Source organism: Nicotiana tabacum, chromosome 16, assembly GCF_000715075.1.
Source record: "Nicotiana tabacum cultivar K326 chromosome 16, ASM71507v2, whole genome shotgun sequence".
Lineage (NCBI taxonomy): Eukaryota > Viridiplantae > Streptophyta > Magnoliopsida > Solanales > Solanaceae > Nicotiana > Nicotiana tabacum.
In genome coordinates this window covers 80,444,719-80,458,662 of record NC_134095.1, presented here as the reverse complement: position 1 = coordinate 80,458,662, position 13,944 = coordinate 80,444,719, and the positions used below count along the sequence as shown (strand labels likewise).

Below are 13,944 nucleotides of genomic sequence, written 5' to 3'. Positions count from 1 at the left end.
TGCAAATTTGGAATTTGAATGTCCTATCATTTACATGTAATTTCTATTATAATAACTACCAAAATCACTGCGGTCTTATCATCCTCAAAGTTTTACTCATTATTTAAGAAAAAATATTTTATAGCCTTAATCACTAGATCATATTTGTCTGAGCTATCATTTATCACTCTCTTAAAAGTCTCATTTAATTTAACACTCCACTTATTAGAACAATAAGGATAAAATAAAAATAAATAATAATAAGGATGACATATATTTGGGACCCGAGAAAGTGCTACTATATCTTTATTGTTTTATATTATATAACTTAGTCAATTTTGACACATCTTCTTCTCTTGCAAGCGAAACTTGGTTTTCATCCTATGCAAATTGAAATCCTGGATCTTCAAAGAATTAGACGTTGTATAACTTAATTATCCTTTAGGTGATCCGATAATAATAAATAAATAAAAAATTATATTGATGGTGTACATAGCTTAATACACATTAATATGCAATATGACCCGGTCAAAAAAGTTGTGATTCTACGGAGTCAATGAAAAACATAGCGCATAGAGATGCTTGTGATTCAATTCAGTGTGATAGACAATTATATTGTCAAAAAATTCAGTAATTCAATAAATCCAACTGCTATTACAACTGCTACAATTCTTCACTGTTTCAGCAATTGATTTCTCCTACTGGAATACAACTTTTTTATTATTATAACACAATGATGACAAACAAATAAAATAATAATGATCTCGTGCATGGATTTATTGTCTCATCACGTCCAAATCAAAGGGAATACACAGTTTCAAAGGTTATCACATTACGATCTTTTTGTTTGGGAGTAGGTGTGGCAAAATGGTTAAAAGAAAACAGTTAACCATCCATATTATCCACTAAAAAATTGGTTGGATAATGAACTTTTTAAAAACGGATCAAATATGGATAAGAACCATATTATCCATTTAAATGATGGGTCTAATGAAGCAGATATCTGGACTAGACATTTACCCTTTACAAACTCAAATGTTTGAATCAACAGACAAACTCGAGACTTTTAGCAAAAACCTGCCCATTGGACTGGTCATTCCGCTGGTGTTTTAGGTCCATTCTAAACGGTATGATTGTTATTGTTATTGCCTAGTCAACAACTAAGAAGAGAGAAGGAAGACGAGAGCAATTATGCAAAATACCCCTTGAATTTAAAATAATTACCTTTTTTTACCCATTTGAAAATTAGATACAATATATATACTTGCTCAATTAAAACTAATTACCCATCCCACTTCTTTTACCCATTTGGCTTAGCTCAACTTGAATTAGTTTGGCTTGACTTCGTTTGCATTAGTTTAGCTTGGTTTAGTAATGAGAAATTTTCATAAAGCACTATCTTTTAGTAGTAATTAGTCATTTATAGATATTATTTGTTATATTACGGATTATAGATACATTTTATGTGGTGTATTTGATGTATTTAAGCTATTGTATTCATGAATACAGTAGCAAAAATAGGTGTGAATCAGGGAAATCCAGCTAATCAGTTGTTGTATTCGAGTGCATTCGACTGTATTCATGGAGTGAAACATGGGATTACAACTGGACAGATTATTGTATTTGACTGTATTCATGGCGTGAAATAGGGGATTACACTATTTTTAAAATGAAAAGTGAATCAATTAACATAATAGACTCCTAATATAACCCAACAAACTCAATTATAACACACAAATTTTGTATTTTTAGTTATACAAAAGATTCTCAACAGAAAATACCCCAAAAACATAGCAATCTTCAGAGAAATTATATAATACATAAATTATATTAATTAAAAAACTTATGAATACATTCATGGCAATATAGCGAGACAGTGAATACAATGAAATACATAGAATACAGCGGGATACATTGAAATACAATGAGAGAAAAAAGACAGTGAATATAGGAGGTAAAAATCCCTTCATAAAATCTGATGCTAGTGTATCAACGAGGGCCATGTAGATTAAAATTCCTGAAGAAGCAGAATTCAGAATTCCTTCGACTATTAGAGAAATAGAGCTATGGGCATTATACACCCTCGATATTCCGATCCCAATCCCAATTCCTGCTGGCGTTGTGAGAGAAAAAAGAACTACCATGATTGTTGTATGAGAGCAGGGAAGTTAGTTAACAAGGCAGCAATGGCGCTGATGTCCAATTCGTGCAAGATAGCATCACCTTCATTGTGTTCAGCTTTGTTACATCCGAACCCAAATCCTCGTCGTTCATTCGTGGACGATCCGCACCAGCTCGAAGTTATTTTCCAGAAAAAGCAGTTACTCCGATGCAAAATTCGTAAAGAGCTGAAGAATTCCGGTGGAAGGAGGAGTAGATCGGAAATTTAATGGGATGGGGAAAGAGAATGGGATGTATCAAAGTAGAGAGAGAAAAAAAAAGTGTAACTGATTAGCGTATTCAGTGGCTTAGGGCTAGGAGGTAACCAAAATTAAATATTTTGCTATAAACCTTAAAAGGTATGTATAGAATATAATTTTTTTAAATGATATTTATTTAAAATAAATAAAGTGTTAACATTTGTTATAGGAGGATAACCTTTTAGTTTGATTTCATTTAACTGGGTATTAAAAATAATGGGTAGGGAAAAAAGGGATGGGCAGGGGCGGTCAATTATTTTCTGTTGCATCGCTGTTTGCTAAACTTCCCCGACTAAGAACTTGTCACGTGTAGAAAAAATATAATAATGGGTAAAACTAAAAATGTAGAATTTGGCGCAGCAGATTGAGTTGAAAATGTATAATAATGTAGATCTCACGGCTCCATACCATTTCTTTGCAAAAGTTTAGTTCCTAAATTGCTGAAAACGGGGGTGTCTAATCCAAATTAATTTGTCGTAAAACTGCATTTTATTCCTCTTTTTATCCCAACTCATCCAAACAGATAACGGAAATCATCACTCCAAAATTTATTTCCATCCGACTCTCTTTACCGTCTGTGCTTATAGGATCAGTTTTCGGCCTAAAAATGACAACGACAGACCCAGTATATAACCAACAGCTAAGGTCGGCCTAAAAGAAGACAAAACAAAAATAAAGGAGAAATGAGGCGGGTCCTGCTGGGCAACAAATATAATTGATTGATACTATTATATACACTACAATACAACAAATGATTAAAAGGGTGGACGCCCAAGGAACTACGATTGAACCAAAAAAGTAACACAAAAAAGAGAGGTCGAGGAATTTGTGGAATATGGTCAAAACGGAAGTTGAAGGGTTTTGGCTCTTCCCCCTAATAATTTGACGAGCAATCAGCACCCACCATTACCAAAAAGTAGAAAAAGAAAAGAAAAGAAAAAATTGCTAAAAATAAATATATCTAAACGAATTGCTAAATTTGGGAAGACGGAGAGAGAGCCCCTTCAGACCTCCGAGCAGCCTGGCCTGTAACCGATGACTTGTCTGACCCACGAACATTATATCTCTCGTAAACTTTTTCCCGGTTCTCCGACCACCAAGTCTCTGCTTGGTGCTCCCCGAATCTTCTGCGGCTGTAGAATTCAATTACAGAAGAACTATTATATCAGAATCATTGTAAGCAATGTTTTCTGAGCATAAAACACATTGATCAATAGATAATACAGCTACTTTTCCAAAAAAATCGGATATTTCTCCAATGGTGTTGTGGAAACAATAACAACAACAATAACGACCTAGTAAAATCCCACAAAAGTGAGATCTGGGGAGGGTAGTGTGTACGCAGACCTTACCCCTACCCCAATAGGGCAGAGAGGTTGTTTCCGATATACCATAGGGTGGTGTTGTAGAAAGCAAATGTGAAATTCTTTGTACGAGGACCACTTTATATCTTTGGTAAATTGAGCAAAATCAGTCACGAAAAGTGATCAAGTCAATTACCTGAAGCGTACACGTTTCAGATCTCTAGTGCCATCTCGAAGAGCTACGAGTGTTATATACACTCCAGGCTCGTATTGCTCAATCCATTCAGCTTCAATTTGGTTAGGATTGCCAGGAGGCAGAGAATTTCTTGGTTGCAGTCCATTTTCATCGTCTTGTAAAGGCCCAGAGTCATTATTATTATCAACGGCTTCAGAGGCACTATTGATGCGCATCTCTGCCGCACTGCCATTAGGCAGTCTAACTTCAGCTCGATCATCTATACCATTGGAGGTCAGAATTTGATTGCTTGTAATAGCTTCAACGCTGCTAGAATCCCTTTGTGATTTGCTTGGGCTTTGCATTCCAAATGTACTGAAGTCCATGCTGGTTTGAGAGGCCATATAAGAGCTAGCGACAGAATCAGATCTAGAATGGCGTTCCCCATTTGCATCAGGATAGTGAATGCCATTCACGTCCACACCATTTGGTAGGTAAGCTAGTTTAAGGCTCTCTACGCCATAAGCCCCAGGTGGCAACCTTTCAGCCATGTCTTTGAGCTGTAAAAAGAGAAAATAACACCTTTGCATTCAGCCAAAAAAAAAACAAGGGTCCAAAGAGATAATTGGTCATTAAGCAATAGACCTAAATAAAAACTTGAACCAAGATTTTTTCAATTTGAAAAGACTGCATTATTGTGTGCGTGTATACACAAATACTTATGCATAAACATGTACCGTATGTAGTTTTTTGTGCGTGTGTGTGTGAAAATACACGAAATGTATGAGAAAACCTGTGCCGTCAGCGATTTTATAACGTCTTTTGCAGCTTTGCATTTAGCAGATTCCTCTGCCGCCAAAACCATTGCTTCCTGGGCTTTTTTTGTTGACTTCTGCAGCTCCATCTCCTGAAGTTCACAACGATGTCTCAGGTTCTCGACCTAAGTCACAGAAAAGTACATCAGTTAGAAGGAAATAGGAAATACCATATAACTCAAGCAAAACGTAAAGCACCTACAGAGATCTTAACATACCTGGGCCTGTAATTTATGAACTTCCTGATTTAAAAGCTCATTGGTCTTTTTCAAACTGTCAGCAACACTTTTGGAGAATGAAAGTCCTGCTGTGGTAGGTACTGGTGTCGCTGAACGTGGTGGACTTGCCTTCCTAGAGAAAGGTGATACAGATCTGGAACTAACACCCGATTGGGTAATAACTGGTTTTGGAACTGCCCAACGCAGATCACCAGTGGTTGACAAAACTACATCTTTCAGCTGTAACAAAGGAGCTTGAGAGGAACGACCCAAGGAAAACGTATCAGCTTTTTTACCTTGTTTGACTGCTTTAATATCTAGCTGCTTGATTAAATCAAGATTTGGTGGCATTCCTGATTTCACTGATCGTAACTCAGCCTTGTCCAACCGGTCCTTGTTCTCACCAGAAAGGCGAGGTCCAGCACTTCTCCTGTTATTGATTCCAATCTCAGCCACCTTGCTCAGTTTTGTAAAACAAGAATCACATACACGATACGGTTTGTTTGGATTTGGAGCCAATGCTGCCCTTATTGCTTTTCTTGAAGTACATGCATGGCAATGCACAAGTCCGCAGTTGTAGCAATTGTGCCTTTTCCTTGTGAACCCAAAAGCCTGTCTACAGGCTGAACACTGAGACTGCTCAGCACCAGAAACCCATTTGTGAAGACATATAGCAGCACTGTAATTAGAACCACAAGCAATATATTTCACATGTCTGTCCTTCAAAGCTTCAACCAAAGTAGGGGATTTCCGGTCCTCTACATCCCCATGACCTAACCTCCCATTGGCTCCTTTTCCCCATGTATAAACCTCATTTTTGGACGTCAACACAGCCACATGGTATGAACCAGAAGCAATATCTTCGACAATTTCACCAGAAAGTTTGTCTTCTACCAGGCAAGGTAACTTCCCATCAGAATAAGGGTTTCCAAGTTGTCCATACACGGTACTTCCCATTGTAAAGACGTGACCAGATGTGGTCAAGCAGATGGTTAAACTATGCCCACAAGCAATCTTGTGAAAATTGTAATCAATAAGTGCAGGCACACAAGTAGGCTCCAGCCGAGGTTCTTTATCACCATGTCCAAGACGACTTTTGTCTCCATCTCCCCAAGTAAATAATTTTCCAGATGAAACACTAGCACTAGACTGTGTGACGATAACTTCGACTACAGCAGCAGTATGCCACACTCCACATGCAACGGCAATTGTCCTCAGACCTGACAGAGACTTGACCTCTCGAGGAAACAATACATTTTCCCTATCACCGTGGCCTAAAACACCAAATGTTCCATCTCCAAACGTGAAGAGCTGCCCAGTTGATGTTATTAAAGCAGTATGCCATGGACCACAAGTTACTGCTGCAACTTGAAGTCCTTCCAGAGGGCCTGAAATTCTCTTTGGTATCCAGTGACTGACATCAGTGCCATTACCAAGAAGCCCAGCATTGTGTGTGCCATCCCCCCATGTATATAGTTCACCAGCCATTGTAACAGCACAGGTGTGAAACTCACCACATGCAACAAAGTCAATGCTGCAAAAGGACAACGATTCAACAAACCGAGGTTGAGTGACATCTTTCCCAACACCGTGGCCAAGCCGGCCACCAGATTCTTCACCCCATGTAAAGAGTTCACCTTGTCTGGTGACTAGGGCAGCATGCTTGACCCCACAAGCTATATGATGAACATCCAAAACTACATTGGATTCGAGTGGTCTTGGAAGAAGCACATCTGCCCTTGTGCTCACTGTGCTGGAATTTTTTTCAGGTCCAACCTTGACAATGTTATCACATATTACCTCACCCCATATATAAACATCGCCCAAAGCATCACAATCATCTGGTGCAGAACCATGACTAGAAGTACTAGGGGCACTGGAAACACTAACTCGGAACACGTCTGAAGCAGATCCTTTGGCTTGAATATTTTGCATATTTGCTTGATCCAAAGCTACATGTGACCTTTCAGACTGCACAAAACTATAAGGTTGATAGCTCTTAGGAGAAGTATTGGGGTTGGAACTTAAGGAAGCGTCTGGAGAGCTAATTTCTTTCGTAGCACTAACAGAACTAGAACTTGGACTATTTGATGTCAAATCTCGACTATCCTGCAAAATAGTTCAGTTCAGTTTGTAGAGGACATTAGAAGTTTGATATTAGTTGCAAGTCTAATGCACCCAAACGGAGTACTAAAACACTAATCGACTGAAGGAGACTGCAATCATTTTTCTTTTTTTGTCTTCTTTCGGAAACAGCCTCTCTACTCCTTCGGGGTGGGGGTAAGGTCTGCGTACACACTACCCTCCCCATACCCCACTTGTGGGATTACACTATATTTGTTGTTGTTGTAATACAAATCAAACATATTCCTCATCAGGATTGCAAATACAAGATTCAAAGCAACAATCTATATAATATTAATCACTTCATTACTCACACCTCACACATATCACTAGCTCTGTCAAGTGTCACTTCTTAGATATTATTATAATTTTGTGCAGGAACATCTCATGCTGAACACATCATCACAAGCTAGCATAAACATCAAACCAAAGAAACAGATAAACACAACCAGTTGTCAGTCAGTCTGCCAAGACAAAACCCAAATCGAGAACTAGACAATGGCATTTATTGCTATTTGGCAATCAGTAGAGAACTGCTATCTTATATTTTTATACATATGATTGGTTATTAGGTAGATTCTATACCACATTATAATGAGATATTGTCCACACAAAAAAAAAAATGACTAATATTCAGCGACTGGTGTTATGAAAAACTGGCAGATGACAGTCTAAGGTAGTGACTATAGACCAGAATGGAAATATTACTTGCAGTTCATATTAAATATACCAATCAGAATCATGCACAGAAAATGATTCAAGGTCAATAAGAATTATCAGTTCTCAATACTCTATCCTTTAGTATACGAATTAAACAAGAAACAGGGTAAACCACTCTTATAATTAGACAAAGAAGCAGCTAGGAAGGTAAATTTTACATCAAAGTAGAGGCCTCCATCACTCCAACCATCAACCTTTGAGCGCCCACCTTGTCCAGAAGATATCAAAGCTTTCAAACCAGCGATCCAGAACTCTGCCTCAACCTTATCCTTACAAATCTGAAATAACAAGATACATGTGTAACTCAATGAAAACCAGAAAATGAACTACATAGTCACATTAAAGGGTAAACTTGGTCTACATCACTAACCAGATCGAGGGATCTTTTTCCGTAATTATATATGAGCGAGAAGGACAAGTAGTCCTTTTCAGGACGAAGATATCGTCGAAAAACAGCCTGGTAAGTTAAAAGCACAGGTAAGATTTAAGAGCTAATCCCATTTGTGGAACATTTCAACATTATTTCAAGTAAAGTATTCTACATAAATAAAAGGCAAAATTTATTCAGTAGAGAAAATGGATGAAGATAATCTCACAGTTCTTTGCCCGGGAATGATTCTAGACACTGAAGCTAACTTTAAACTCTTTTCACCACTGCTTGAGATCCAAACTAGAGACGATTCATCCTGAAAATTTCCCATAAAGACTAACATGAGCAGAGTGTTCTAAAAGACAAAAAGCAAAAAGAAGAACCAAGAATTGCTGAGGCAGAGCAACAACTAAAGACGCATTTTAGTGAAAAAACGTGCAGAGGAAGAGCTCATGGTACCAATACTGGAGTGCCACCTAGACAAACAAAGTCCCAAGCCTATATTGCACCTGCCTTAAGGGCTTAAGCACATCTTTAGCAACACAACATGAGTGCGCGCACAAGTTCTAAAAAGTTCAGTGTTTTCTCACCTATGTTGAGTAAACCCAAAATATACTAGAAAAATTCAGAGGAAGCTCCTCTCAAAAGGGTGCCGTTTATGTATATTGACCCTCGTCACTTAAAAGACTAAACAAATTCTCAATGGATGATCAGCGAAAGTTGCAGCACAAGAATAAATAAGGTCGATGATTTAACATGGGAGGGGGAAAGCTATCCACCATTTCTTCTTTTTCTTTCTTCGTGAAAAATATGAACAATGTTACCATACTTTACGGGATCAAGAACATTCTGAGACTAAATTTTAATTTTAATGATAAACAGAAGATGTCGTCATTCTCAGAAGTCAAATTGCCACAATTCACTAGTCCCCTACCAAATTGTGAACCAAAATCTGACCTTTTGAAAATCATTCAGTATCAATTTGAAATGCTCTTTTGATTAATTTGGAACGCTTATAGCACATATTGTTTACATGTTTTAATCAAATCTTACAGCTTGTTCGGATGGTTGTTACCCATCGTATTGTATCGTATTGTTAATTTATATACAATGTTTGTTTTGATTGTTACTTAAATTTTATTGTATCGCATCGTTAAATCCATTGTTATGTAACGACGAAAAGTGCCACTTTATTGAACGACAGATTTGGTGTGGTTGCGTTGTTTCCTTTCTTTTTTCTCTCATCTTACCCTTCCTTAATATTAATTAATCATATTTTGTCATTTATCCTACTTTTTTATATAAAAGATTTACTGTGTATCCTATTTTTTCTTAGTAATATAATATTGCAAGTTTATTCCTCATAGTGTTAGCCGTGATATCATGAAACAACGTCAAACGATACAATCTATCCAACTATTGTATTTATCAAACAATACAATACAATACGATATGAAACGACATGTAACAACAATCCAAACAAGTTGTTAGTTAATGCAAATTCTTATCCTTTCATATCACATTATGCCAGTATTTTCTGTCTATACACCCAAGTCTCTTTCTTTTATAGAAAAAAATAGTTGTCTCTATATCCAACTATTGTGAGAATTTCGTCTCTATATCTAACTCTACTGAAAGAATATGGGGTTCCAACAATATCTCCTCCCACATATGCTATTACCTTCTAGATTCTTTCACACTATAGAAATTAAATAGTTTTAAAAAAAATTATTAAGCATACTGTGACATGACCTACGCAAGTACATCGACCAGATTTCATTTAGATTAGTTAGAGTTCCCATTCCATGAACTGAAAGATGAACATATTACTGGCTTTCATGAAAGTTCAGACCTTTATTTGATGTTGAATTTGTCTGTCAGACTGTCACAATATAACAGCTGATGTAGTAACAGAAAAAGAGCACGAAAAAGAAAGCAACCGCTTCCAGATCAAGTTGTGGGTAGGGAACACGTGTGGGCATAGAAGTTTTTGAGACAAGATAATTATTAGTAGAAAATTAAAGAGCATTAAAAGGTACAATTCATATAAGTATTGAGGTAATTAAGAAACCTAAAACTATGACTTTACGCTGCTTTTCCTAGGATTTAGTTTTACTATTTGAACTCCCTTTGAAAATGTTACTGCTGGTTTATCGAATTATAGTTACACATACAAAACTCACCCATACTGCTTAATGTTCCAACATTTGACTATTCTGATTCATTAAATCAAAATAGAAGTAGAAAGTTCCCAGGAAATACTAATATAACATAGCAGGAGACTTGTTATTGAAACAAAAACACTGTACAGCATCAAGAGAATCATAAGATCATGGTGAAGCTCAAGCTCGATAAAATGCAATATAGTAAGCATGACACACCTCTAAATCTACACACTCAGCAGTATTACTTCATAAAGCCCTAATAACTAAAATGTGTACCCATGCTAATGCCAACTTACATTAGAAAGTCTAAATGGATAGAACTTGGGCTTCCCTTTGCGGCCATATTTCAACAGTTGAGCTCCTTTCTTTAAAGCAATTAATGCCTGCCAATGGTAAGAGAAACGAGTCTAGAGAAAACATTTCTTCTGGAACAAGATCATAATGCAGTGGGATGTATGACTAGAATTAGTTAGGGCAAGAGTTAAATAAATAAATGAGTTTTTTTAATAAAAGAGAGTTACAAAAAAATTTATCTTTTAAACATATTATCATTTAATAAGTAATCACATGCTTCAACCACTAATTTACAACAAGTAGACTAGTGATATGCGAGATTGTGCCACTAACTTCTAACACTTTTGCAATCAGAACTTTATCTCCTTTCGGAATAGTAGCTAACAAATAGAAGAATCACATCTTAACGGATCACATGTCCTAGACTTTCTATATGCGACTAATTTATGGATATCTTTCACAATTCCAGTGGAAATACTATGTTACCTTCAAAAAAAACAGTGGAAACACTGATTTCGGTCTAAAATTTATTTTTCAACCAAATGGTAATGATCGGAGTAAGATAAGTGTTACTGCTTCTTAATACAGCCAACTAAGGGCCTGAACTAAACATAAAGCTGGTAAATTTGAACCATGGAAATGTGAAAAGGGTCATCTTGGTGAATAACCCTATAACATCCTTCCTGAGTCCAATGCTTTAACTCCTGTCTTTAAAGTACAGCCCTTCTCTAAATTCTCAACCTCAAAAACATTAACAACTCAGAATTAGCATCGACAAGCACAGATAGATACATTTGGACATACAGAATTTCTTCTCTGCCACACTGCCACCACGCCCCAAAATCTCCAAACACCCTATCTCACTTCAAAGTACAATCAATCATGAATCAATCAGGCAAGGTAGCTTCAATCCCAAACTAGCTGAGATCAATACCAATAATTACTTCTAATAACGCACGGAAAGAAGAAGGTTTAATCAAAGCTTTGTCAAATTGTAATAGGCTTCTCGTAAAGATGAGTTTTTTACCCTCTAAGACTACATCTGCATTACTATGTTTTAAAGTACCCAAACAAATGAAAAAGGTCAAAAAGATCTTCAAACTGATAAAAACTAAAATATCATAATAAAAGTAAAGGGTGACCTGGTCAATATCACGGTGGGCATCACCATAGCTAACAAGATCTGCCATTCCATGTGAAAGAGCAACCAATTTTACACCACCACCGCCACCTCCCCCACCTTCCTCCGCTCATCATCTACTCCGACGACCACCGCCCTCCTTCGTCCGTACACTACCATCCACACTTCAAAATTCTTTCAAAAAACTCTCCAACCTTAAAAACCTTTTAAACATCAAACCCTAGGGATTAAATCCTTACAGATCTGAACAACTCCACCGCTCACCGCTTTTCACCGGTCAATTCTTCAAGTCAAACAAAAGTCGTCTAAGTCAAACAATAATCGTCGTGGTTTTGTATTTTCAACAAATCTTCCGGCCGGTTTTTCAGTAGCCGGAGAAATGTGGCGCCGCTAGTGGAGTGGTTACCGGCGCCGGCGGAGTGAAAATTTTGACAAGGCGTAGGAAGAATTTTGTGTGCGTGTGTGTGTGTGTGCGCGCGTGAAAGAGAGAGAGAGAGAGAGAGAGATTGTTGAAGAAGAAGAAGGAGGTGGTGTCCGCGTAAGTACAGAGAGGGTCAAAGTAAGAACACAAAAAGCAAGCAAATTCTCTGAGGAGAAAATTAAAAGGAAAGACATTTCCAATGCTTTTTTTTTTTTAACAGTCTTACCAGAAACTAGACAATTCACAGTTTCACACCCCATAAAAAACAAAAGTTAGAATTTAAGTTCTAATTAGAACAAAATGTTTCTTTCATGCCCCTCAAACTTATAATTCTACACTTCACTTTAACTGTACAATTATTATTATTTTTTTTTTTAAGGCTAGAACACTTCTTTTGATCAGGAATTTCAGAGTTCATGAGTCAAATTTAGCATTTGATTGTTATATGAAAAAATTACCTTTTCTAATTGCTACATGAATATTAATCCAATAAAAATAGTCAACTTTGAATTGATTACTTTATCATCACTTAGAATATTCTAGGATATTGCTTAATTTTTTTAGAAGTACTACTGCTATCACAAATGATATTAAAAGTACAAGTCACATTTCATCAAATCTTAATATTTATTAGTCTATTTTTCATTTTAAAATTTAGAATTTTTTTAAAAAAAGGAATGAAAAGTATAAGTGGCCCTTAAATGTTCAGTTGACATATGATAAGAGAAAATTATTATTTTTTATTTAGATAATTATGTAAAGTTAATGGAACATTAGTTTAGCTTTAGGATATGCAGAAGGCGAAACTAAATATGTCAGGTTTGAGATATATAATAAAGAATTTAAAGTTCATCAATTTTTTTAATGAAAAAAATAATTTGAAGGACCACTTATTTGACATCAAAAAATCAAGTCATTGACTAACATGAACGTAAAATCAAATGAGTTTCTCTTAATGCGTATGTATGAGTGATACAATTTTTTCGACTTTATTGGCTAAGAACATGTAAATAGTATGATCTTTCAATTGTAAAACGATACGAATGAACAAATGATTCATCTTATTAATTTTTTCATTTCATTTTATCTCACTATTTGTTAAATATTAAAGAGAGAAAAAAATAGCATTAAAACATCGTAATTGAAAAAAACAAAACATAAAACAAATAAAAGACTCACAATTTCAATAATCGAAGTCAAATTCATAAAACAAGATTCATTATTCATAAGCATGCTTCAATAAAAGACTTAGTAAGCGTTTGGATAAGTGTGTACGGTAAAATCGGGGATGTCCAATTTCCTCGTTATTATGGTGCCCCGCGAACGTGTTTCTCGAGGTTCGAGACTGAGGCCGAGGCTCACTATCAAGGGTCATCGGGGCCCGATCTCAGGGCAGTGCAGATCAACGGCTATATTAGAAAAGAGGGAAGTTTCCAAGACGCTTGGCTAAGACTAACAGAGCCTAGCGGGCTATTCTAAAACCAACATGGGGTGTCAGGACATCATATCTAACTGTCCCATCCCCGTATCCGAGTAGTTAATGTATTTTGTACTATGTTAAGATTCCCCTCCTATATAAGGGACATTCCTACCATTCTTGTAAACTCTGTTGCTCCAGCTACTCCATAAGGAATACAGAAAAACACTCTCTTTGCTCTCTCATATACTCTCTTGATATTATTGCTTTCATTTATTATCTTCTTATTTGTTCATCATTTATTGCTTATCATTGGCCATAAAGATCTCTCTTTAATCATCTCATAACTGTTAGACCTACCCCGGATACCCTCAACAGCTC

The 13,944-nt window shown here is 36.4% G+C and overlaps 1 protein-coding gene across 1 annotated transcript; it reads right to left on the bottom strand.

The window, feature by feature from the left end:
* Positions 1 to 3,095: 3,095 nt before the first annotated feature.
* On the bottom strand, positions 3,096 to 12,314 carry LOC107760172 (PH, RCC1 and FYVE domains-containing protein 1). The gene is made up of 9 exons (XM_016578185.2): positions 11,727 to 12,314; positions 10,587 to 10,673; positions 8,352 to 8,441; positions 8,126 to 8,212; positions 7,914 to 8,033; positions 4,912 to 7,020; positions 4,672 to 4,818; positions 3,900 to 4,438; positions 3,096 to 3,532 (listed from the first exon to the last, which is right to left on the bottom strand). The coding sequence occupies exons 1-9, from the start codon at positions 11,772 to 11,774 to the stop codon at positions 3,373 to 3,375; spliced, it is 3,387 nt and encodes a 1,128-aa protein (XP_016433671.2). The 5' UTR covers positions 11,775 to 12,314; the 3' UTR covers positions 3,096 to 3,372.
* Between the last annotated feature and the right edge of the window lie 1,630 nt (positions 12,315 to 13,944).

What these genes read in the sequence shown, in the direction of transcription:
- LOC107760172 (XM_016578185.2), bottom strand. Translation starts at nt 11,774, where the DNA reads ATGGCAGATCTTGTTAGCTATGGTGATGCCCACCGTGATATTGACCAG. An exon ending in ATCCATTTAGACTTTCTAAT is followed by an intron (nt 8,442 to 10,586) that starts GTAAGTTGGCAT and finishes GGAAATTTTCAG; the next exon opens with GATGAATCGTCTCTAGTTTG. An exon ending in TTCATAAATTACAGGCCCAG is followed by an intron (nt 4,819 to 4,911) that starts GTATGTTAAGAT and finishes TCTGTGACTTAG; the next exon opens with GTCGAGAACCTGAGACATCG.